This window comes from Montipora foliosa, chromosome 8, assembly GCF_036669935.1.
Source record: "Montipora foliosa isolate CH-2021 chromosome 8, ASM3666993v2, whole genome shotgun sequence".
Classification (NCBI taxonomy): Eukaryota; Metazoa; Cnidaria; class Anthozoa; order Scleractinia; family Acroporidae; genus Montipora; species Montipora foliosa.
The window spans coordinates 48,646,896-48,669,830 of NC_090876.1; the positions used below are offsets into that span (position 1 = coordinate 48,646,896).

At 39.6% G+C, this 22,935-nt stretch overlaps 1 protein-coding gene across 1 annotated transcript; it reads right to left on the bottom strand.

Moving 5' to 3' along the window:
- Positions 1–12,161: 12,161 nt before the first annotated feature.
- LOC138013258 (homeobox protein CDX-2-like) lies at positions 12,162–22,726 on the bottom strand. Its single transcript, XM_068860277.1, has 2 exons — positions 22,329–22,726; positions 12,162–13,313 (listed from the first exon to the last, which is right to left on the bottom strand). The coding sequence occupies exons 1-2, from the start codon at positions 22,579–22,581 to the stop codon at positions 12,874–12,876; spliced, it is 693 nt and encodes a 230-aa protein (XP_068716378.1). The 5' UTR covers positions 22,582–22,726; the 3' UTR covers positions 12,162–12,873.
- Between the last annotated feature and the right edge of the window lie 209 nt (positions 22,727–22,935).

A 22,935-nucleotide genomic window follows, 5' to 3' on the forward strand; every position in this document is an offset into this window, starting at 1 on the left:
TTTACTTCATTCATCGAGTCCTTTCACGGGAACAAATGAGCCCAACAAATTGACCAGGTAGAACATTCAACCGGCATCGTACAGGTCCGTGGGTTCGAATACCGTTTTCAACCTCGATCCCAAGACCTCTTCCTTGGCTTCTGGACTGTGAACGAGGTTGCTGATTTTCTCCTTAATTAAAGTGCCCCTGTGTCCAAAAAAGCAATCTTATTTTTCTTTGTATTTAAAAACTGTGTTAACCAAACACTAAGCGACCAAAGTTTTAACCCTTGATTTAAAAAAGACGCGTGTTTATTTTAAGTGGAATTTTCCTATTTAATGGTCCACTATTACTAACTTTAAGTGCTTGAGAGAGCTGGATCGAGGAGAAAATGACGTCAAAGTCTCACTAGTTTAAGAACGCAATGCGTGTGTACGCCGCACGGGAGTTTCGTCTATTCAGACTTTTACTTTCGCGTTTTGCATATATAATAAGCTGCATTCACACGCTTAGATTTTAAGCTGGTGAGCCTTTGACGTCACTTTTCCCTGGATCCAACCCTCTGACAACCCTCGGTCAATTTTGAACGCGAGTAATGGCGGACCTTGAAATGCAAAACTTACACTCAAAGAAAACGGCCTTTGAATGAAAATCAAAGCTCAAAAGTTTTTGAGCTTTGCTTTTTTTACAGCGTTAACTTTGCGTCAATCTGTAGCAACAACATTCACACCGAACATTAAAATCATTTCTATCTTTGTTACATGAAATTTTAGGAGGAAAATAGAAAACCAGAGAAGGCCCGGTGTACCAATTTCCATAAGATAGAGCAACTGCTAATGTGGCCACATCACCAAGGCATCGAATTCACTTTGGTCGATTGTGAAAAAGGCAAATTCAAGCTTTCAAATGAAATAACCCGTTTATTGCTCTAACGATTTTTACAATCAGAGGGGACGATTTCATTGATAGGAAAGCGAAAGGGAACCAGTTTTTCCTATTGGCTTTTTTCACCAATCCCATAATACAGTTCACTTTGAGGGTTATTTGCATTAAAACAATGGATATCCAGTTCACTGAAGTGAACTGTGAATATTAGTCCCAAGAGTAAATAACTTGTCTTGTTTTCATGTAAAGAACCCCCAAGACGTATTGCATTATGGGATGGGGGAAATAGCGAATAGTTACTAAAGGCTAATACGCTATTTTCACATTCTCAAAAATACACTTGCTTGCCCCCACATTTTGCATAAACTATTGTTTTCAAATGCTCCTGGGACAATGCATATTCCCGAGAGCAATGCAAAAACAATGGTTTATGCAAAATTTGGGGGGAAAACAATGAGTGTTATGGGAACAAATAGCTCTCTTTGGAAAAGAGTGCAAGCCTGGGAACTAGAGTATACTCGAGTGGTTATGGGATTGTTCGGGGGAACGGAACACTAAAATGGCCAATTTCATTTAAATACATTTTCAAAATAAACCATCTACTGTGGCGAGACTTGATTGATTTTCTTTATAATAAAGTTACATTCAACAAGATAAAGCATTTTCTGAAAAGAAACAATGCGATCTTGTCCATAACGGCAACCTAGAAAATATTGTCATTGAATAGGCCAATTCGGAGTTCATGTCTAACTCCTCCTTCAAAGCGAGTCTAAGTGCGAAGTTTTTCTTATGAAAATTAGTTTTCCATATGTAAAGTAGAACTAATTACCATCACAAAAAGACTCGCTTTGAAGAGGAGGCAGACATGAACTCCGAAATGGCCCATTGTGCATCATCAAAAAGCTGAAGCCAGAGATTGGTCTTGCTCATTCCATATATCCATTATTCGTGTTGTTCCCTAGGCGAAGAAGTGACTCCACCTCCTACACTGGTGTTCCTTGTTCTCTGTTTCTCTTCTTTCACCGCATTTCGGTGTTTGACTCTTCTGTTTTGGAACCAGATCTTAATCTGATGTTCCGTGAGTCCGAGGTGCAGTGACAAAAAAAATCTCTCTCTTTTGGTTAAGTAGTGTTGAAGTTGAAAGTGATGTTCTAGCGTAGTACGTTGATCTGACGTGAAAACCGGCCGCGACCACGGTAGGGACTGGTACCGTTTCTTGGAACAGTTAGGTGGAGAATCCAGAACACTTAGATGCTCGCCAAAGGATTCTGAAAAGAAATGGTATAGACACTGTGGAATCTTTTCCTTAACATTATCAGATAGCACCCAAGTATGAACGCGGGAAATGCTGCTGTTCCAACTCAAACGTTGAAAGCCGGTCCTATTGATTATTTAGAGAAAACAGATGAAGCCAATTAAATCACATAACAAATATATCTTATTGGACGATTTAGTGTGTAGTATCGTGGGATGTTTTTTCGAGTCTCGCCGTATTTTGGCGAACCCGTAGGGCGAGTCAAAATACAAGAGACGTGCATCTTATTTCAAAACACTTGCATTACATGTAAGGAAAACTAACATCGAATATCGCAAAAATTCTTTATCATAAGGTCTACAGAGATATTAACAATTATGCATGATCTCAGTTTCCAAGTAAACTTCCGGTCGAGAAAAACCGACTTTGATGAAGAAATGACATAAAAGGTTGTTAAGTTCCTTGGGAAGAGTTTCCTCAATGGCCCTTGCCTCTTTCACGGACTCGCGCCACCGTTTTAATACATTGAGATCAGTTTTTCTCTTTTTTTCGTATTTACGTTTCGGTTTTCTTCAAAAATCTCAAAATTTGGCAAGCATCCATCGTTTTCTTCGAGTGAAAAATTAGCATTTTCAGCCATTTTTGCCGCTTTCGTAAGACTAATATGTTTGTGAAAAACCGGTCAAAGTGGTCTTCTGGAGTATAACTACCGTGAGACATTTGTACTCGTTTTGGGTGTTATTTGTACTCTGCTGACTGCTCTTGAATAAAAAAATCAATTATGACATTTTCGACCTCCGATATTGCACTTCTAGCTTTCTGATTGGTTCACTCAATTTCGGTTATCAGCTCGTATATCGTATGACCTAATATGGAAACTGATTGCGTCAAGTGTTACCAAGCTGGAAACTGAGTCGCTTAATTTCCAAGTGTCCAAGCGTTCAGAATTCAATGAAAATTTAATAAAACAATTATTTCATTTGCGCTGGTTGGAAGTGAGACTGGTTATAGCCAATTCGGTCGGCTACGCGCATCGTTGGCTATTTACCACCTCATATCGTTCATGGCATAATAGACCAATTTCGATATATTAAAATTCAGTCCAAAACAAAAGGCATCATCTCGAGGCTCCGGGGAATAACCTCATGTAAATCCTTATATTTATTCTCCGGAGCCTGGAGATGATGCCTTTTGTTTTGGACTGAATTTTTGATATATCGAAATTGGTCTATTGTTAAGGTATTTCCTTAGTATTGCATTGCGCATCCCTACTGCGCACGATTTTCGCGTCATTAGCGCGCGCACATGAGCATGTGCGCATACAAAACGTAAGAGATTTCGCTCAAACTAAACCCGATAGCGAAATAAATGCTCCTTTTCTCTCAAACGTGCATGGTGACCCCCGATTTTTTTTCCAGGTTTTTGCTAAGAACAGTCTAATAAAGAACATATTTTAAGAAGAAAAAAAGTTTGATAGTAGAACATGAATTTTTTGGAAAACAGTTCCGTACTGGGTGTATTTTACCCAAGGCGAGGACTTCAAGCTAACCACTGAACTGTCCCAAAAAGTGCACTATTCCCACAACCAGGGAATCAAAGACGGCGTAAATGAAGCAATACTGCTTATGTAAATTAAAGAAGCTCTTTTTTCAAAATAAATTTTGTCTTTGAAGTAACCAAGACTTAATTCTGTATGAAGGTGATTCGAATTTTTAACGCGAAAACAGTAAAAATACCCCATTTTAAGACCCTGCTGACGGGTAGACAAGCACGGTGACCCCATTTTTTTATTGCAATTTTTTAATGTTCATATCATGAATGTTAATTAGGCCAAGTTTCCAAAAAAGTTTGATAGTAGAACAATTTCAAGGGAATTACCTTAAATGTCCAGCAAAATAACTACACGTGACAACTGAAAAACAAATTTCTGTGTTGACCAACAGAATCACAGGCCGGATTTAACCCTAAAGCCCTAACCGTTAAATATACGAAATATTTTTGGAATTAGTTTAGGTGAAACATTTTCCTCTGCAAACTTTATTTTTTAAATGCACCTCTGCAAACAATTTTTTCGAACAACACCTTGCTGCAAACAATTTTTCTCCGATATTTTTTAACCACGAGCTGACACAAAAAGGAGGTTCCTTTTTTGCTGTCGTCAATCATTATCAGATGAATTTAATATTTTACGGCGGCGACCAACGAATTGGAGAAAAGAGAAATCTACAAAGCGGATCGTAGTCCACCAATCACTGCCCGCGAACTTTACCTTTTGACACCTCTGAACTCATCTTTTTCGTTTTCTGAGACGTGCAGTATGTTGATTGGCGGCTGTGAAAAGCGAAACATGCCGTTGCTTGAATTGCTGCAAAAGAAAGTTTCCCTTCAACCTCAAATGTTTGAAGAAAACTGGGATATATTTGATAACCGATCTGAAAATACCTCAGACAGTGATGAAACAGGCAGTGACCCATCTGCTTTATAAAACTTTATCAAAGTTTATGGATTTTATGACCCTGAGAAAAACCATCGAGAGACTGTAAACTGTAAACGTTGTTGTTGTTGTTGTTTTGATTTGACTTGCCGCAAACATTTCTGCATTGCATGAAGATTTAACAATTTTTAAAGGATGGATTATGGCATAATATTTGTGTAGGCTAGTGAACATATATATATATGTATGAAGTTTAATTCAATGAAATGTAAAATAATGTTCATACTTAATTGTTGCAATAAGTTACTGTTTTTAAGAAAAGGATCAGAATTATTTTTTTCATTAATAGGTTACAAGTTTCTTTGACCTCGATGTAAACTTTTTTTTTTACATATCATGTTTGCAAGCAATTTATTTTGTCTTTTTAGGCCCTCCAAACAATTTTTTTCAATATTTTTCATACCCCCCCCCCCCCCTCCAGAAAAATAATGGCCCTTCCCTTACATTGACTCGACAGGATGTTTTTCCTGACCATAGAGTTGTATCATAATCAGGTGACCAGTGAACCCAATGAACTTCGTACAGTGTCATCTCAAAACAAGTTTCTTAATCCCTGTCTGAAAACAATATTTCTTTTCACTAGCGAAATAAGACATTTGCATGATGACGCCATTTGACTACAAGTACCAGAATTCTTCAGGTTTTGCTTATCTCCTGCCCATTAGAGCTATTGTTACTTAAGAAAAGAAAAACAATGCAAACTGAATTCTGGTGGTTGTAGTCAAATGACGCCATCGTGAAAGTTGCATATTAGTAAGAATTTAAGTTAATTAATGTGTTAATTCCTAAGATTTTTTTTTCAAGAGGACTTAATTTTGAGAGTTCCAAGTACTAGTCAAAAAACGAGTTAAAACACATTAAAAGGTGAACTAAGATTTAGCAGGTTTTAGGATTTACGATTTTAGACAAGCCTATAATGACGTGGTGTGTGATAGAATAAACACAGTGCGAATTAATTTAAATCTGTTGATACTCTCGGAAGTATTTATCGCTGAATAACTATTTCATTTAAATTACGTTTCTTTTTTCGAAAAACACGTTGGCAGTATATTGTTGACTTTTAGTCTCTGATGGAGTCAAAATTTTTCACAAAAGTGGTAAATAGTCCAGGGCTTGATATGAACCGAATTCATATTCTATGAGTTTATACTCTGACGCTGATTGCCATATTTGAGGGTCTCCCAGTGTAATCGTGCTCCCGGGGGAATTAGCTCAAGAACTCAGACGAGATTAATTAAACACAACTATATTTAAATCTTTGACGAAAATGACAGCAATTTTTGACACACACGACCGACACGAACCCGCTTATCTACGTATTTCTCGTCACCAGACCTCCAAGTCCCATGATTCATTACACCAGGAAAGGGGGGGGAGGGGTGGGGGTTGGAGGAGGGGGTAGGGGTAGGGTCCTTGTTCCCCTGTTTCCTTTAAAAATTTGCTTGTGTTCCCTTGTTCCCGAAATTACTTCCAAGCTTGTTCTCGGTCTTTTGATCCCTAAAATGGTTTGTGTTTCTTTGTTTCCTAATTAAGATATTTTGTGTTTGTCCTGTTCCAGGACTTCCTCTTACCCGCTCCGAAAATGGGCCTGGAACCCAGGCAGAGACTCTCTCTTTTCCCGCCTGGGTTCCAGGCCCATAGGCCCCTTCGGAAGGTACCATAATACTCTTTGTTTGTCGCCCCAAATTTTTGAATAGGCATTGTTTCCAGTTTCTCTTGGGACTTAACAATGGTCCCAAGAGAAAACAAAAACAATGCTTAGTCAAAATTTGGGGGGACAAACAAAGAGTATTATCGTATTTCCCGAAGTAGGCTATTTGATCTGAATTGTGTATATCAGGTAAATTCGGACACTGCTTCCCAAGAGCAGCAATGACCTACAATGAGCTACAATGATCTACAATGAGCTACAATGATCTACATTGAGCTACAATGATCTACAATGACCTACAATGATCTACAATGACCTACAATGACCTACAATGAGCTAGAACGACTTACAATGAGCTACAATGATCTACAATAACCTACAATGAGGTACATTGTATGCTAAAATGAGCAAATGCCCGTAATGAGCTAAAATAAATGATAATTTGCAGCTCTGAGGGCACTGCAGCTGGTTGTATCATGTCTGCAGTACAAAGGTGAAAAACATTCCACTCTGCGCTTTGAACTGATCAAAACCTCGTTGCTGAGCAAGTTGAAATAGCCTGCGTAGCTGGTGGTATTGAAGGCGCGTGGAATAAAGTTTTGGCGGTGGAGCGGCTAATCTCGAGCAGCGAAGCCGCGAGAAATACAAAGTCCTCCTCCCCATTCTCCTCGCGGCTTCGCTCGCTTCCAGCGGCTCCGCCGCCAAAGCTTAATTCCGCGCGTCTGCAATACCGCCACTTTATTGCGACCAAAACTTTATCGCGCGCGCCTACAATACTGGCAGCTACGCAGGCTAAAGTTGAAACTTTTCATTGTGCACTCTGAACCTATCAACACACTGCGGGAAGAATAACTTATTTACATTGATTTATAATCTTCTCTTCATTTTTTTCTTGCTCTAATGAAGACTTTATCGTTGCCAAGCAAAGCCTTGATATTTGTACGTTTCAATTTATAATGGTAATTGAACTGAATGGAGTGCAATTTGGTCTGAAATCATAATAGAACGAGCGAGTTCAATTTGAAATCACAAGTATGATTTCTGACCAAAATTTCACGACATGAAGTTCAATTACCACTTTATTACATTCATTTAAAAATCACACGACAATATTATTATTTAATCACTAAAATACAGCTATTTAGTCAGTACCTGGTCAGTACCAATATTTCATTGATCCAGTTGGGAACAAAAGTTGCAATACAATGGATTCTTTGTCTTACATTTTCCTGCAATTTGATTGGTTACCTTAAACAAGCCTTGAAATCCGATCGGTTGTTTTTTCTAGTGTTCCATTCTTGTTGGCTAAGGGAATGGTGCGATTTAGAGCAAAAAATAGTGCGATTTGGGAACAAATTGCACTGCTGAGAGCCAATCCGATTGCAAGGATCACCAGTGATTTCTAATTGGATGTAATAAAGCTTTAAAACAAAGGAAAACCTCCCAAGGGTCTTTTAGCAGTTTATTTCTGCCTGTATGGCCACGCCCGTAAAGATTGCTGTCGTAATTTTGGCTGTCATTCAATAGACTAAAAGCGTTGCGTGACCACACGCAGAACGGATGTTTTGCGCTCACCAAACTCTTCACCCTGATCCTCTTTTGTCTTTCACTTTGATTGTAAGTCATTTAAGTAGGTCATTGTAGGTCAATGTAGCTGATTGTATCTCATTGCACGTCATTGCAGATCATTGTAGCTCTTTGTAGGTCATTCCTTGTTTTAGTATCTATTTGTGATGTATTGAAACGAGCAGTTTCAGAGTACAAATAGAGAACTAACCTCGTTTGTTTACTCACTTTGTCTTTGAAACATGAAGGGAAAATTAGTAAATGCTGATTGGCTGAGACAGGGCGTTTTTCCTTAATTTTAGGGTGCGTTCGATTGACCGTATTCCGGAATAGGAATACATGGAATAGAAGTTACGAATCCTTCGTTTTTACGGAGATTTCCATTGAGATTGTCAAACACCTTCTAAAATTCTATTTTAAACATATCTTTATTATCCTTGTTGCTTCAAATCGCCGGACATACCGTTTAAAATCATCACTCTACGGAATGCGGAATAGGGTCAATCGAACGCACCCTTACTAGTAATTTATTTCCCCGAGCAAAATCACTTTCATTATTTTCATGTAGCAAGTTTTTTTTGTAAGCAGGGTTGGTTTCATTGCTTTGGCGTTGTTGTACAAAAATGAAATTTCATTTAGCTGATTTGTTCGTTTTACAGCTCATTGACGCGAACTGAACACTGAAATGCGGGCAATAGGAGGTTTTCACGTGACGTCATCGCCGCCATATTGGTGGACGAAAACAAAAGACCTTTCATTAGCTTCATTTGTTCGTCCACCAGAAGTCGTACATGTCTCTATTGTTATTGGTGTCGCTAGAGGTTGGTTGAAAACGTCCTATTCCTGCAACCCCTGAAAATACGCGTGATATTAATCCTTAATTTTACGCGGCCTAATGCAATTACCTGCACAAATTTGGTGATATCACCCGGTGTTAAGCAGAGTGCGTTAAAATGCGTGCTTCACGTGAAGCTCGATTCTTTTTTCCTCTTTTAACCAATGATATTATTGCTTTGTGGGGCTGTCGTTGCCGTAGCCGTCGTCGTTTAAAGAGGATGAAACTGGTATTTGTCAGCAGTTCAAAGAGAATAGAAAGTAGCAACCGCGTTCCTAGGGTCTCTCTTCTCTGCCTCCATTGTCATCAACGACAATAAAGGCAGAGAAGAGAGACCCTGGGAACGAGGTTGTAGAAAGCAGGCGGACAACAAAATCATTGCTCTGTATTTTAAGGTAAAAATTGACTTGAATGCATAACGAAACTACCTACTGAATTGTTTCTGCTGTGGACTCAGATAATAATAATAATAATATTAATAATAATAATAATAATAATAATAATAATAATAATAATTTATATAGCATTTTCAATGCTTTACAGAATTAAAAAAATAATGATACTCATTTAAATGTTAAAAAAAAAGAAAAGAAAAGAAAAAAAAAGGTATTACAAATCAAAATATCTACGGAAAAGATAAGTTTTAAGAGAAGCTTGAGTTAACTGAGGCCGGACAGTTCTGAATATTTAGAGGCAAAGCCGGCGTTCCAGAGTCTAGGGGCTGCTGCACTAAAGCCCTATCACCATAATGTTTAGAGTTGGTTCTTGGTACAATTAGCAAGTTCTTGTCAGCGGAACGAAGTTTGCACGTTGGTTTGTATTTTTGTTAAAATGTCAGATATATAGTCTGGAGCCTCAGTATTTAATTAATGCCTTATATGTAATAAGTAGAATTTTAAAATCAATTCGGGCTCTGATTGGCAGCCAGTGAAGCGTTTGTAGTACAGGTGTGATGTGCTCCTGCTTCTTTGCGATACCCCTGCTCTTCTCAGCTCCAATTTCAACATCACTCGTATCTCGGAATACAGACCTCGAGTAAGGATAATCAGCTGCTTTTATAGCGCTAACCTTCACCCTTACCGTATTGCTGGAAATAGAAACCAAAGGCTTAGACCTAGAGGGACACTTCATGTTGTATTTCTGGACAAGAGCGTCTTTTTCGCGTGCAATTTTTGAAAACACACACGAATCTTCGGTCTGGGTGCAGTGCACCCTCCAAATCTTCAACGTGGCTCGGACGACACAGTGTCAGTTTCGAAAAATTACAGTAACACGAACGAATGGGTCAAAAGTCCCCGAATTACCAACGAATGTAGCTCATTACTTTTGACTCAACCAAACGAAAGGACAAAAACAAACAAACAGGAATCTAAGAACAAATAGAGAGGCAGGCGACGAATATGGGTGAGAAAAAGAGGAAAGTAAATGATCTGGTGGAAATCTGCCGTGGTCTATTTCCGTCTTGTTCAGTGCTGTCTTGTTTAACGCGATTTACATTTGATATTATCACACTTTCCGATAAGGATTCCGGAAATTAATAAGTCAAGCCTCGAACAATTTTAATTATAAATCAGACTAGCACATTGACCCGTTTGCTAGCGATATTCACTGTTTATAAACAATTCTCTTGACAAGCACAGAACAAAAGACACTTTGTTTCGACAGCCAATCTTGAGATCTCTGGTTGGCACATTAACGACAATAGGTGACTTAACGGTGAGCAATGAGCTTGCGGGAAATGTAGTTGTTATTCATATATCGAAAATTTAGATCGGAAAGCAGTGTATTGTGTAATCAAGACGTGGATTAAGACTTAAGACACGAAAAGGAAGTGGGACATACTTGAAAGTGACTAAATTAAAGTCTATTTGCCTTACCGAAACCAACTGGAAGGCTCAGTAAAGAATTAATGTTTTTTTTTTCGGAAAACAACGAAAGCTCCCTCCTCCTGACACTGGGGTGAAAAGGAAATCAGTTGTCAATCGCTACCTGACAATTTCCAGATTAATTTCGATTTGATTTCTTCACTGTATTCATGAGTGTCTGGCCTGGCCTGGTTTGTCTAAATGCAAGTTTTAACAGTAAAGCATACCATCAGAGAACATTTTTAACCGATAACTGTAATTCATCTATCGAAGAAGGCTAATGGTCTTTTTGTGCCTCGTTCTTCAAGCTACTCAACGGAAAGATCTGCGATTGATTTCCTAGGCAGCGTTCATACCGAGAAAAGTGTAATTTTAACATGCGAATGCCGAAAGCCCTCTTTTATATATAACCGTGCACACTGAAACGATGAAAAACGGATTTCCACGGAAACGGAGGTTTTCGAAAACGCTTTTGAAAGTAGAGACTTTTGAAAGCGGAGGTCTTTCGCTCTAGTGTGGACTCCGAAAACGGGGCTTATAATCTTATAATGTTATGCCTACCTCACAGTTTCCATCGAATAGTCGTAAAGAAAGTCTGGTGACAAAAACACGTCTTTCGATCTCCGTTTTCAGTCTCTGGTGTGGACAGCCGAATACGATGTGAAAATGCTAGTGTGGACGTAGATCTTCTTATCCGTTTCCAGGGAGCCGGAGGTTTTCGAAAACGCATTAGTGTGGACGGGCCTTAAGACTAGAAGAAAACATCGACTATCCATCGAGGGATTAATTAAGCCTATTCAAACCATTGTTTGGAATACCTAAAACTAAGAACAAATGACATGTCTAAATGATGCAGGAAAAACCGAACGCATGAATTCGCGAAACTTGCAGGAACCTATCATGACCTATGTTGCATGAAGCCGCTTCCTTTTGAAAAAAGATCATCATTGTCTCACCTGGATTGGAGGACCCGTACAGGATTTTTTCAATGCCAAACTTAAGCGGTTCTTGGAGCTTTGGCTTTTCTTCCATCTTCGTCATCCATTCTGTCCACTGTTTTTGCGTGCTGCGCTCTTTTGAAGTTTCTGTTGATGTCGTCGGAGTGACCTTCCAAGTGGGTACTTTTGCACATGACGGCAGCTCAGGATGTGAGACCGACGCTAATTCAAAGCCGTGTGAGAGAGGGATTACGTTTTGAGCTGGTACACAGAACGTACAGGAGCAATAAATCATCGCTAACGGTGGTATCGTCGATCAGTTGTAACGAATGAACCGGCTCCTTGAATTTAACAGACCTCCCACACTCACAAATTCTGGACCTATATTCAGTCTGCCACAAAAGGCGTGAATTAACCGCTGAAAAGCCACCTGTCGATAGCAGTCTTCGCTATGGCGGGGCACGCAATCAAGTGTCAAAATTTGTCGGCAACATTATGAAGAACTTGAAAGTTATTACCGGCCAATGAAGAACTTTCGACACGAATTTAGAGCAACTGTGGGTGAATGGTTTCACTGTATAATACGAGCACTTTCAAACAGTGGAAAGAAAGACATTGGTCAAGACTTCTCAGACTCCTTGTTTTAGCACTCTAAGTTTTTAAAACATGTTCAATGTGTGGAGTCCAAAGGCTTCCGTGCAAGGAGGCATTTAATTTCTTCTTATCTTATGATGGACTATAATAATTACTAATTTCCTTTCATAATGGTATTTTTGTTTGCATGTGATCCCAGTTCGCGATAACTGAAGGCCACGCCTAAGGGTCAAGAACATTGATTGGCATATTTTCGTCCGAGCTGATTGCATATCACGCAAATGCAGTGGTGTGTGGTAGCGGGTGGTCAACAGGACAAATCAGGTGTTATAAATACGAAATAACAACATTTTAAAGTGGTTCTGGAAATATTAACGTGCTTCCACTTTCATATTTACTTATGATACGAACATCCACTCTTAAAAAACAATGGTTACTCTTAGTCTCGCTATAATGCAAGTTCTTCGATCTCATCTATTCATAAGATAGTTTAACCTCATCAAACGCAAGCACACAAGTCTATTCCACGGCGTTCCACGAAGCTGCTCGTGAGGAAATCGACACTCACACAAACGCGCGTGGGAAACGCGAAGTACACGTCAGAAAACACAACTTCGTCACAACTTTCAACAACTCTTCATACCAAATTGCACACTTTCACTTTGCGTGCGTATCTTGCGTCAAACGGTTGAAGCAGGAAACTGTGGCAACAACAGAAGTCAAGGCCTCATTAAGAGCTTGAGTACATAATCTAAATTGTCCTTCGATCCTGACATAATAACTTAAAACGAGCTATTTACTGAGACAGAATCAGTCTTTTTTGAGTATTTTCGGCGATTCCTTGGTCGTCGATGAGCACAAATCTGTCAATGCATCTTTTCCCTCTTTCTCTTCTTCTAAATTTGCTACTTCCTCCTTTTCTTGCACTTCCTTGGCTTCTTTTAACGCTTCTTCTTTTTGTTTTTCTTCTTTTTTCGCTGCCTCATGCCTCCATTTCGTTCTTCTGTTCTGAAACCAAACTTTCACCTGTGTTTCGCTCAAACCCAACATGGCGCCTATCTGAAGCCGTTCTCTCTTAGTCACGTATTTGGTTATCTGGAAGCGTTTTTCCAGGCCCCTCCGCTGCAATTGCGTGAAGACTGGGCGACACCATGGGCGAGTGGAAGTGCGCACGGGCGAAGGGAAGGGTTGACGAGCAATGAAACTAAGTTCTTGATTGGACGGGAATTGCTCATGAACTGAGATGTGGTCTGAAAGATAACGCAGAAGGCATTTCATTAAAACTGTGAACAGTGGACCATACCACGCAGGCGACATTCATGTCATTCTTGTCGCGTGAGACCGCGATTCTCTCGGCCAGCGTCGAGAAGCCAAATTAGTGAGTCCTGGATTGCGCAGTCTCGGAAATTTATAACAAAGATGATACAAAACTAGCTAATAATAATAACAATAATAATAATAAGAAGAAGAAGAAGAAGAAGAAGAAGAAGAAGAGGAAGCAGAAGAAGAAGAAGAAGAAGAAGAAGAAGAAGAAGAAGAAGAAGAGGAAGAAGAAGAAGAAAAAGAAGAAGAAGAAGAAGAATCAGGTATTTAGTAACTGGCCAGAGGTCGTTATTTGCAGCGCTAGCGCTGACCGGAAGAATCGCGGGAGAAGCATGGTCCCCGGTTTAATCACCGGTCAGCCCCGGGCTTGCTTTGGCCCGTACTGCTTTGCGCCAGTGTCCAAGCATACAGCTGCTCCAGTCAGTGATTCTACACTAAGATAATGCCTTCCACAGCATATCTTTAACTTCGTTTTCACCTTAATCCTTCGTTTTTGGGAGCAAATACCTTTCAATCCAGATCAGTTTGACAGGCTGCTCGACACTCATATTTCTGTTTATTAAATAAAGTAGTTTTTAAGGGAAAACAAAGCTGGATTTGGCCTTGTTTTAATGCAAAAATCCCAGCTTGTCTTTAACAATTGTATGCAATACAAAGGATTCGAATCATCCGGCTTATACTTTTTGACATTGACTTCCGGCCAATCAGAACTACAATAGCCTCTGTGGGGCGCTTTATGACCTCATGGTACTTCACTTAACTCCGAATTGGAAATCGTCCAGCGACCACGGTGAAAATAACAAACTAGAAATTTCCCCTGTCAGTGCTCAAAATGTTATTTGTTTAGCGACGGTTGTTAGGAGCCAAGGCTATTCAGGTAAAAGCAAGTGCTTTCAAGTAGTATACATATATAAGGTGAGCGTGAATTTAACTTCCGGTCCTGCGCTCGAAGGGCGGAAAAGCCTTGAAGCCTCTCCATCTCTTGTCTTCTCGTAGAGCACCCCGGGAAGCCTTCTTGGAGCTACTCTCTCTCTCTCTCTCTCTCTCTCTCTCTCTCTCTCTCTCGTATCACTGTTATCGAGTCGCACCATGCATGCTGAACCAATCATAGTTGGATTCGTGAGGCCGAGAGCCAGACAACATGTTCCATGCATGGATGAGGTAAGCCTTACTCTCGTACCCAGATCTCACTCTGTCACTGGAAATGTGAGTATGACCGTGGGAGATCTGTGTACGAGATTAGGTAAGCCTAGCTTACCGCGCGAACTCACGAAACACAAAGCACAAGCTTCGGATAGGCTCATATCATATTTCTGCACAATGCAGCTCACCCAAAGGCTATAATTTTTCCATTTATTTCGACTTCGACCGCCAAAGCAATTTAGTATGAGTCTGAGAATACTTCCCATTTCTATGCCACAGTTCTGAGCTAACCACAAGACAACACATATCTCCATACGACCTCTGGTGACATGTCAATGTGGTTTTAGGCATCATCTTTTAATAGTTTCCGGCTCCAGTAACGATAAAAATTGGCTCCAAAGATTGAAGTAAATAACTGACCTCTTAATCAGCGCTAAAAAGTCATTTTTGACGAGTTTTCAAGAAAAGATGACGTGAGGAGTTTAGTTGAAAATCGTTGGAGACAAAGCCTTGCCCAAAAGAAAGCCATAATTATAAGTACTTGAAGATTTAGCTGTATTTGAGTTAATAAAATGTCGCCGCGTCTGGCCGAATTCTATATCATTGATCGCTTTACCTAGATGAGGCTTGATGGATGCAAAACATCGTACTGGTTCCCGGTCGAAGGCATTGCTTTTAAAATGCAAAGCTTTTATGATCGTGACTCGCAGATAAACGCATAATTAAGTTAGACACGGATGTAGAGAAAAATTGACGCTTGCAATTCATTTAGCAACTTAAAACTTTGGTAGTTTCAAGTATTAATTTTGTTGAGAGCATGGAAACAGCGCCAGAGTTCACACTTCTCCAAAGTTCTCGATAATACAAATTAACAATTTTATACTGAAAACCTTTAAAAAGCAAACAAAAATAATGAACATGTCCCTCCACCATAAGAAAAGTGCTGCAGCCAGCGATCTTCATCGATGCGAGCGCCGGCCAGTGGAAATCCCAACTGGCTAAAGCAAAGTCTCTGCACTGATATATGTGATGCTTATCTTACACCTTGTGAAATAAAGGAAAGATCAGACTCGCTCAAGGGAAAAGGTTTCCCAGATTTCTAATGTTTGTGCTTTTTTCATGCCAGCTCCCGTGTGATGTTACTTACGCTAATGCGAGTACAGGCGTCCCTCGAATTTCACCGATCACGTCCCCAGAATTAACGTCACTATCTGGGAATGCCCTTCCCGTGCTTATTTTTCAGTTTTACTCAAGTGTGAGCCTGTTTTGATTTTTTTTTGTTTTAACTTAGCATTACTTTGACATTTATGGATGTAAAAACAGAGATCTTTCCTCGCCTTTTCGTCCTTGGCCGTTACTGACACTCAATCGCATTCGCTTCTCTGCAGAAGCCATAGGAAATCAAGAGATAGTGGTCATGTACCACTGAAAGTCTTCAAAACTGCAACTTGAAGTAATTAATAGTGCTGGAGACGTTACAATCATCGCACGGAATTATTTGTCGATGATTATCTTATCAGTACCATTCAGGATATCTTTGTGGCCAGTTTTTTCGACTCATTTCAATATTTTATATCTCGTGTGATTCCCAGTTTGCAAAGTTCCCTGCAAACTTCGTTACGGTCAAGACCAAACAATACAAATACGAGGATTAAAACGAGCAAAGAAGACATTCCTTAAACTTTAAAACCATCGTCTCATATTATTTACGAGACCAGCCCCACAGACTGAGAGTATGGGTCGACTCGTACATACGCGAGCAGGGGAACTTCATCTAAACTTCTGGATATAGTTGGAAACGATTGTTCTCACTGAGTTTTGTCTCAGAACAGTTTTAACTGTGAACTTGCATGATTTGTTTGAGATCGTACATGTTGCGACCCCAGCAAGTTAATCAAACGAAGACGCTATTAGGTATGAAAAAATATTTTCCGATAACCTTGGCACTTTCTGGAAGCTAAAGATCAACATACATGCTTATATTCTCAACTCATTTCTGCGCACCAAAGGAAGAAAAGTATGACGTTAGAGACCAAGAGCCCAATGGCTTGTTATCAAATAGTCGCTTCATTTATCAGGCTTGACTTTTCGAAAATCTCTGGTTGTCCTTGTTCAGACACAGGGGTGATACAATGCAATTTATTAGGTCATATGTAAAGAATTGTTTTTCAGTTTCTGTTTTTGTTTTAACGAAATAGCTGGACATGATATTGTAGTGCACGGTTTGTAGGCTTTTGTGCACTCCTTGAGAGAATTTCGCGAACATGATTTTGCAAACTCAGTTGCATGTAATAGCTATCGATTTCAATGGGCGAAAACCATTCTGTATTATTTTCCCATGAGAGATTTAAGATAAGCCTGACCTTTTTTTCTTGACAAGAGGCTCAAGAAAATAATGCGGTCATTGGTTAGATTTGCCAACCCATTAATTCCCCACCGCTGTGCGTCACTGCAGAGATTTTTGTAAGCTTCAGTAGTTTCATTTTCTCCTCTTGTAAAAACGCGCAATTCAACGGCCTTCCTTGCTCAGGACATGCAAGTTTCATGCAGGACTAAGGTGCGAGAGTCTCGTTTTTCAATGATATGATTTTTAGGCGTAAGTGCTTCCAAAACGCTATCTGTTGATAACGTGAACACAACCGATGCCATACAATGCACTGAATTAAAACCTGAGATTTGTGCGATTACCAGTAAAATGTTTTAAACAGATTTCATTTGAATAAGGGATTACGTTAAGTATCACTTTGCAGTACGCATTTAATAACTTTTCACACGCAATTTTAACTGGTTACGAGTGGAACCTGTCGAAAATGGGCGTGGCCCAACCACCGCTCGTTGTTCATCGTTTACATTATTCCATCATTCTGCCATTATTTAATTAAAAATCGATGTCCGTCTTGAGCATTTTATCTTGGTTATAAATCGTTTTCCTATGCTGACGTTTGTTAACTTTATTTCCCCTGTCTGATTTGAAATACATCGCTACGTCAGTGTACGAAAGCGAAAGTTACATTTCGGTGTTAAAATGAATTTTAAACCAGCTCTTAAAGCAAAGAAAGGTTGTCGTGACTTCGTTATCAGGGCATCTCCTATCGAAGAACATTTGCAAAGACGGCAATAACCACAGATGGGTGTGGCCAGGGAAATGAGCAAAGAGGTCGAGTGCCAGGTTGACCATCTGAGCGAGACAATACCTTGCATTTTATTACGCAATCCAACTTGCGAAATCCAGGCATCATAAAATTATGTTTGTTTAACTCCAAGAGGTCGCAGATTATGCTGTTTTATCACTTTAAATTTGTTGATTAAAGCCTATTGGCGTTTTTTAGGGGGTACTGGAGGGCAAAAAGGAAAAAATCGTTAAATCTTTTAAGAATGTATTGGATAAGAACAGTCATGGAGCACCAGTTTTCATTATCGGGCACTGTCTTAGCATTCTTTCTAGTAAGTCGCTATTATCTAGACAGCTGTAAATAGATAAATCACATAAATAAACAAAAAAATAACATAAAAACTGTAAACAATTTTCGTAGTGAACAACAACAGAACACTCACAGCACTTGAATCACTCGAAACTGAATTCCAAATTATTCTTACACGCAAACAACCAATTTGGTTCTTGCTATGAGGTACCCCATAGTGAATGCTTGTCAAGTTCGTAAAAATGGTTTCGCTTACTATTGAGTTGCAGTAGCAAACAAGAAGACGGACCATAAATTTATCTCGACACACAATTATTTATTGTGTTCCAGAGATATTCACGATATATGACGAATGGAATGTGGCCAGGGAAGCCTCTTGCCTTTTGCTTGCTTTTATTGCTTTCAGTGTAAAGGCTCCGAGGATAATTGCAATGTGAAACGAGAGTTTAATATCAGAGAGCGATACAAATGTCGACAGCAGCCAAGAAGCTGTTTTTGGTCATGAGGTGAATGTCACCAGGGAACACACCCGGGGGCGGGGGGGGGGGATACTTTGCAATTTTTGCTGGATATGTGCCGCTGGCCCCCTACCCCATTATAGTCTATTCTGTGGCCAATCATAGACCCCATCTTAGTCACTTTTGAGCAAATGTCATTTTCGCTATCCCAAGTTAGTCACTTTTTGATTATGCCTCTAGCTTATAAATCCTTTTAAGTAGGTCATCCTTAAACGAATTGATACGTTTGTTAAATTGAATGTAGAACACTTTACTTTTCACCTTTCAAACATTCTGGTACATTTGCTAGCCGTAAATATTTACAAACGTACCGTACCGAGCCGACTGTTAAATATTAAAACAACAGCACGAACTATTTTTTAACCGCGGATCTTCCTATTTTTTAATCTCTGCTTACCAGAATTTTCTTATCCTAGAAATCCCGAAAATGTGTAACCCCATTCTAGTAACTCTACTTAAAACGTAACTCCATTACAGTCAATCCAGTCGTGAAAATGCGACTCCATCCAGCGTCACATCCTCATTAGCCTCTTACAAGGAAGTACCCCCCCGCCGGAGAGCACAATGGATTTATCAGAGGGTTTTGGAAGTACGTCGGCATGCATTTCAGACCAACAATCCAAAAAGCAAACTCCCCTCCCCTCCCTCTCAATGTTTCTTTCCGGTTGTCCTCACAACAGTTTTAAAGTGGTTAATTAGACTTTGTTCAAATTATCGGCAGCATAGCTGGGGTAGATTATCCTTAGACGCAATTATAAGCTTAAGGCTTCACTTTGGATTCTTTTCAGTGTCAAGGGTTGATGAGGGCGAGAATCCATGGACTTATTCAGTAGTTTGCTCTTTGCCAAAGATAAACACAGCTACTAGAATAATATGACGATAGGACCAGCCTCAAATTCACATGTCACAAACACCCGCCGGGTTCAGATGCAAATAAAATGTGATATTTATTTAGATTCAACTGAAGGAGATATGGTCCTAGTCGAAATGAACTGAACAATATCTTCCTTTATTTATGGTCTGTTTTTTTGTCAGACTGGGATTTGCTTTTGTCAGGTAAAACTGTCGAAAGGTTACCACTTTAGCCACAAATCCGTTTTCAGTGATGTCATCGACAGTATTCCAAATTGTTTTCTTGTTCGACGGGTTTTGGCACTCAACAATCCATTTCGTTAATTTCCATAAAAAAAATATATCACTTCCCCTCCAAATATCGCGAAATACCATCGTAAACAACACAACGCCAATCCATGAATTATAGCGGGTGGTCTGGCATCGTAAGGAAAATAAACAGAATAACAGTATAAAAGTATTACAAATAAGTAATCCCCACATTGTCTCTCGGATTAAATTTCTTTGATACATGCTGTTTTATGATTTATGGTCATAATGCACTTAAAAATGTTAAAGCTATTAACACATTTTCTGGCCATATATTACTAAACCGACACCAGCTGCACGTATTTTGAAGAAGTCTTACACAAAATGTCACTCAATATATATTACAACTGAACTCTAACTATAGCCGGAGTATCCTACTGGGACTTATAAGGACTATAAGAGTATCACTAGACAAACAAACTGACTATGAAATATGAAGTCTTGTTTACACAGCAAAACCGCAATATGATAATTTATGAGGTGCCAAAATGCCTTTGAATCGTACGAGAAAAATCGCAAGTTGTTTCAAGTTTATTTACAAGTTAGAAACAGGGTAACTTTTCGGAAAGGTACATGTCTGTACTTAGATCTCCTTCTTGGCACTATTTGTCAGCGCTCCTACCCTTTTGTTTGGGTTTAGCACTGGATCACGCGAAATTGAATTGGTTACCATGACGTTTTGTTCGTTGTTGGGGTCGTAACTCAAAAGAAACCAAAAGAAATGAGAGCTTAAGTTGGGGAAGTCGTTTTAATTTCGTTGAGTGTGAAACTGAAAACAGTGACGAAAAACAAGAATGTTCTTGCCAGTGGTTGGCAGATTGCTAGCGTTCACAGTTTCAGTTGCGTGCAGAAGCAAATCTGAAAAAATCCAAAGCAAGATCAAAGTTTTAAGGAGACTGCAAAAGGTGTCTCGTAGAAATTCGCTGCATTGCTTTAGGGAGGAATATCAACCTGCTTTCGTGGGCATTTCTAGGTTATCTGAAGACGTTCTTCCGTCTTTCGGAAATTGCTAACACAAACAAGTACACGAGAAATGGAGATTATCCCGGTTAACATTGCTAGCAGATTGCGAATGCAACCCTAAATTAATGAAAAATTACTTGATTTGTACTACACCTAATCAAACTCAGAAAGAGTGACTTCATGTCGTCAGAAAAACGTGAAGCAATAATAGATCAAATCAATGGATAGAAACACGGTTGGAGGGCAGGCGAAACAAAGCGAAGGTATCCCGAAAAAAAGTCAGCTTCCAGAAATGTTAATTAGTGAGACTGAAGGATTATTTTAACGTCAAATTCTGTTTCCAGATGGGTTTTAGTTAAAAAACTCACCTAGCAATTCCGTCATGACCTTTTTCCAAGCTTTGCGAGCCCCCATCCCATACAAGCATTCTTCAAACCTTCTTCTTTATGCATAGTCCATGGATTACAATTTCTGTGTGATCCTTAATCGTCGGTACATTCAAGAGTAGTTTTCAGTTCAAGATATACACAAAAATCGAAGTTAAATGTCCTCCGAACAGTAAGGGTTTAACACAGCAAAAAAAGTGACTCCTACGAAGTTAACAGATAAAGACTCACGAGTGTCGGTGATGAAGAACGTCGATCATCGTTATTTGTTCCGATATGTTCCTTCAAGGCTACTTGAACGGCAAGAGTGCAAACATCGTTTGGTTATTGAACGCCTCCGCAGGTTTTCAATCTGACATTTCAACCCTATTATTTGTCAGCTACTAAAGCAATTAACACTTGCGACTCGCGCACCTCGTACGTTCTTGCTAACAACATTGCGCGCGTTTGAGCTCGGTGCAATAAATCTGTAGTTGCTTTAAAGCGTCGCGACTAGCAGGTTCTTGGGATCAAAAATGATGTTTTACGGAGGCTTTTTGTCACGACTTCATTGTCCTTGATGATAATATTCTTTTTCTCGGAAGTTATGAAATGAAGTACTGAGCGCTCCATTAGCAGGGTTAGTCAACAAGGTCGAAGTCATGTAACGGACCTTGACCACAGTTCCTCACACTTCCTGCTAGCTCACTCGTACAACGAAACGAGCTGGAAATCCACAGCTCTGACCAAAGATCAAAAACAGTGAGAAGAACATTACCGCGCAAATGGTAAACGTAAGTTATCTTATCTCAACAAAGTTATGGGTTTCGTTAAAGGATAAGAAAAACAAATCAAGTTGATCGCGAATGCTGACTCGAGATTACACAAACCGCAAACTGTTCAAGCGGTTAACAATCGCGCAAGCAATTTATCAACTGAGGAAACATGTCTGTAAATTAAGAGGTGTTTTTCTCTTCTAAGAGCTGGTTTCACATTCCACTATCATCCCACATTTTTCGTACGAATACCGATGGGTTCCATCGACCTCCCCAAAAATTCAGATGACCGTTAACTTACATGATCCATCGGAAAGACGGCGAATTGTTCGCATGAAAGACTACAATGACTAGGAAAAACAGTGGAATGTGCTTTTATTATAATAACGGTTATAACATCAAAATGCGCTGATCAGTCAATTGTTTGAGAAATGATCTTGAGTCATTTGTGAATCTCTATCTGAAGGCATGAAAGAGAGAATCTTTCGGGAAAATCATTGAACAGTCAATTCGAACGCCAAGTATGACCGTTAACGGCGGATTTTGTTATTTTACTATCAACGCGTTGTATTTACCCCTGCTCAAGCCACTTACCCGTTCGCGATGGTCTCCCATAAAGTATATTTTCAATTCCAAACTTGAGTCTTCGACTAGTGGTGCATTCTTCGGCGCTAGGTTCGCCATGTACGTTGTTCAGCTCTCTGTGTGTGGGCGCGTTGTCCAAACACGTCCCGTATTCGGATGCTGTGGTAGGAAGTGGACAATACCATGGTGCATAAGCATCGGAACAGTGCAACACGGGCACCGAAACGCAGTTGCAGTACAACAAGTGGGGTGAGCTAAGCATTCTGTTCTCGACAGACGGGTCCTCGAAACTCTGGTGTGCTATTGCAACTCCGTCAGTATATAACTCTACTTACAGACCTCCCATATTACAAGATAAAACCCTAGCAAGATTTGCAACAAATAGCTCTTATCTCTAGCATCAACGTCTGCTTGAGGATATTAAGTCTTTTATTATTGTGTCACGAGAATTTTGAACGCTGACTCGATAACCGGATTTGACAAGCTTGTTGAAGTTAACACGCGCTACACAAATTGCATGAAATTTACTTTTTATTGCGTTCACTTCTTGGAAAAGGATGTTTTCGTGATCCATTACATAAAAAAGGTGTTAATTACTGGCGTTGTGCACTCAACG

What these genes read in the sequence shown, in the direction of transcription:
- LOC138013258 (XM_068860277.1), bottom strand. Translation starts at nt 22,581, where the DNA reads ATGCTTAGCTCACCCCACTTGTTGTACTGCAACTGCGTTTCGGTGCCC. An exon ending in TGGGAGACCATCGCGAACGG is followed by an intron (nt 13,314 to 22,328) that starts GTAAGTGGCTTG and finishes GTTATCTTTCAG; the next exon opens with ACCACATCTCAGTTCATGAG.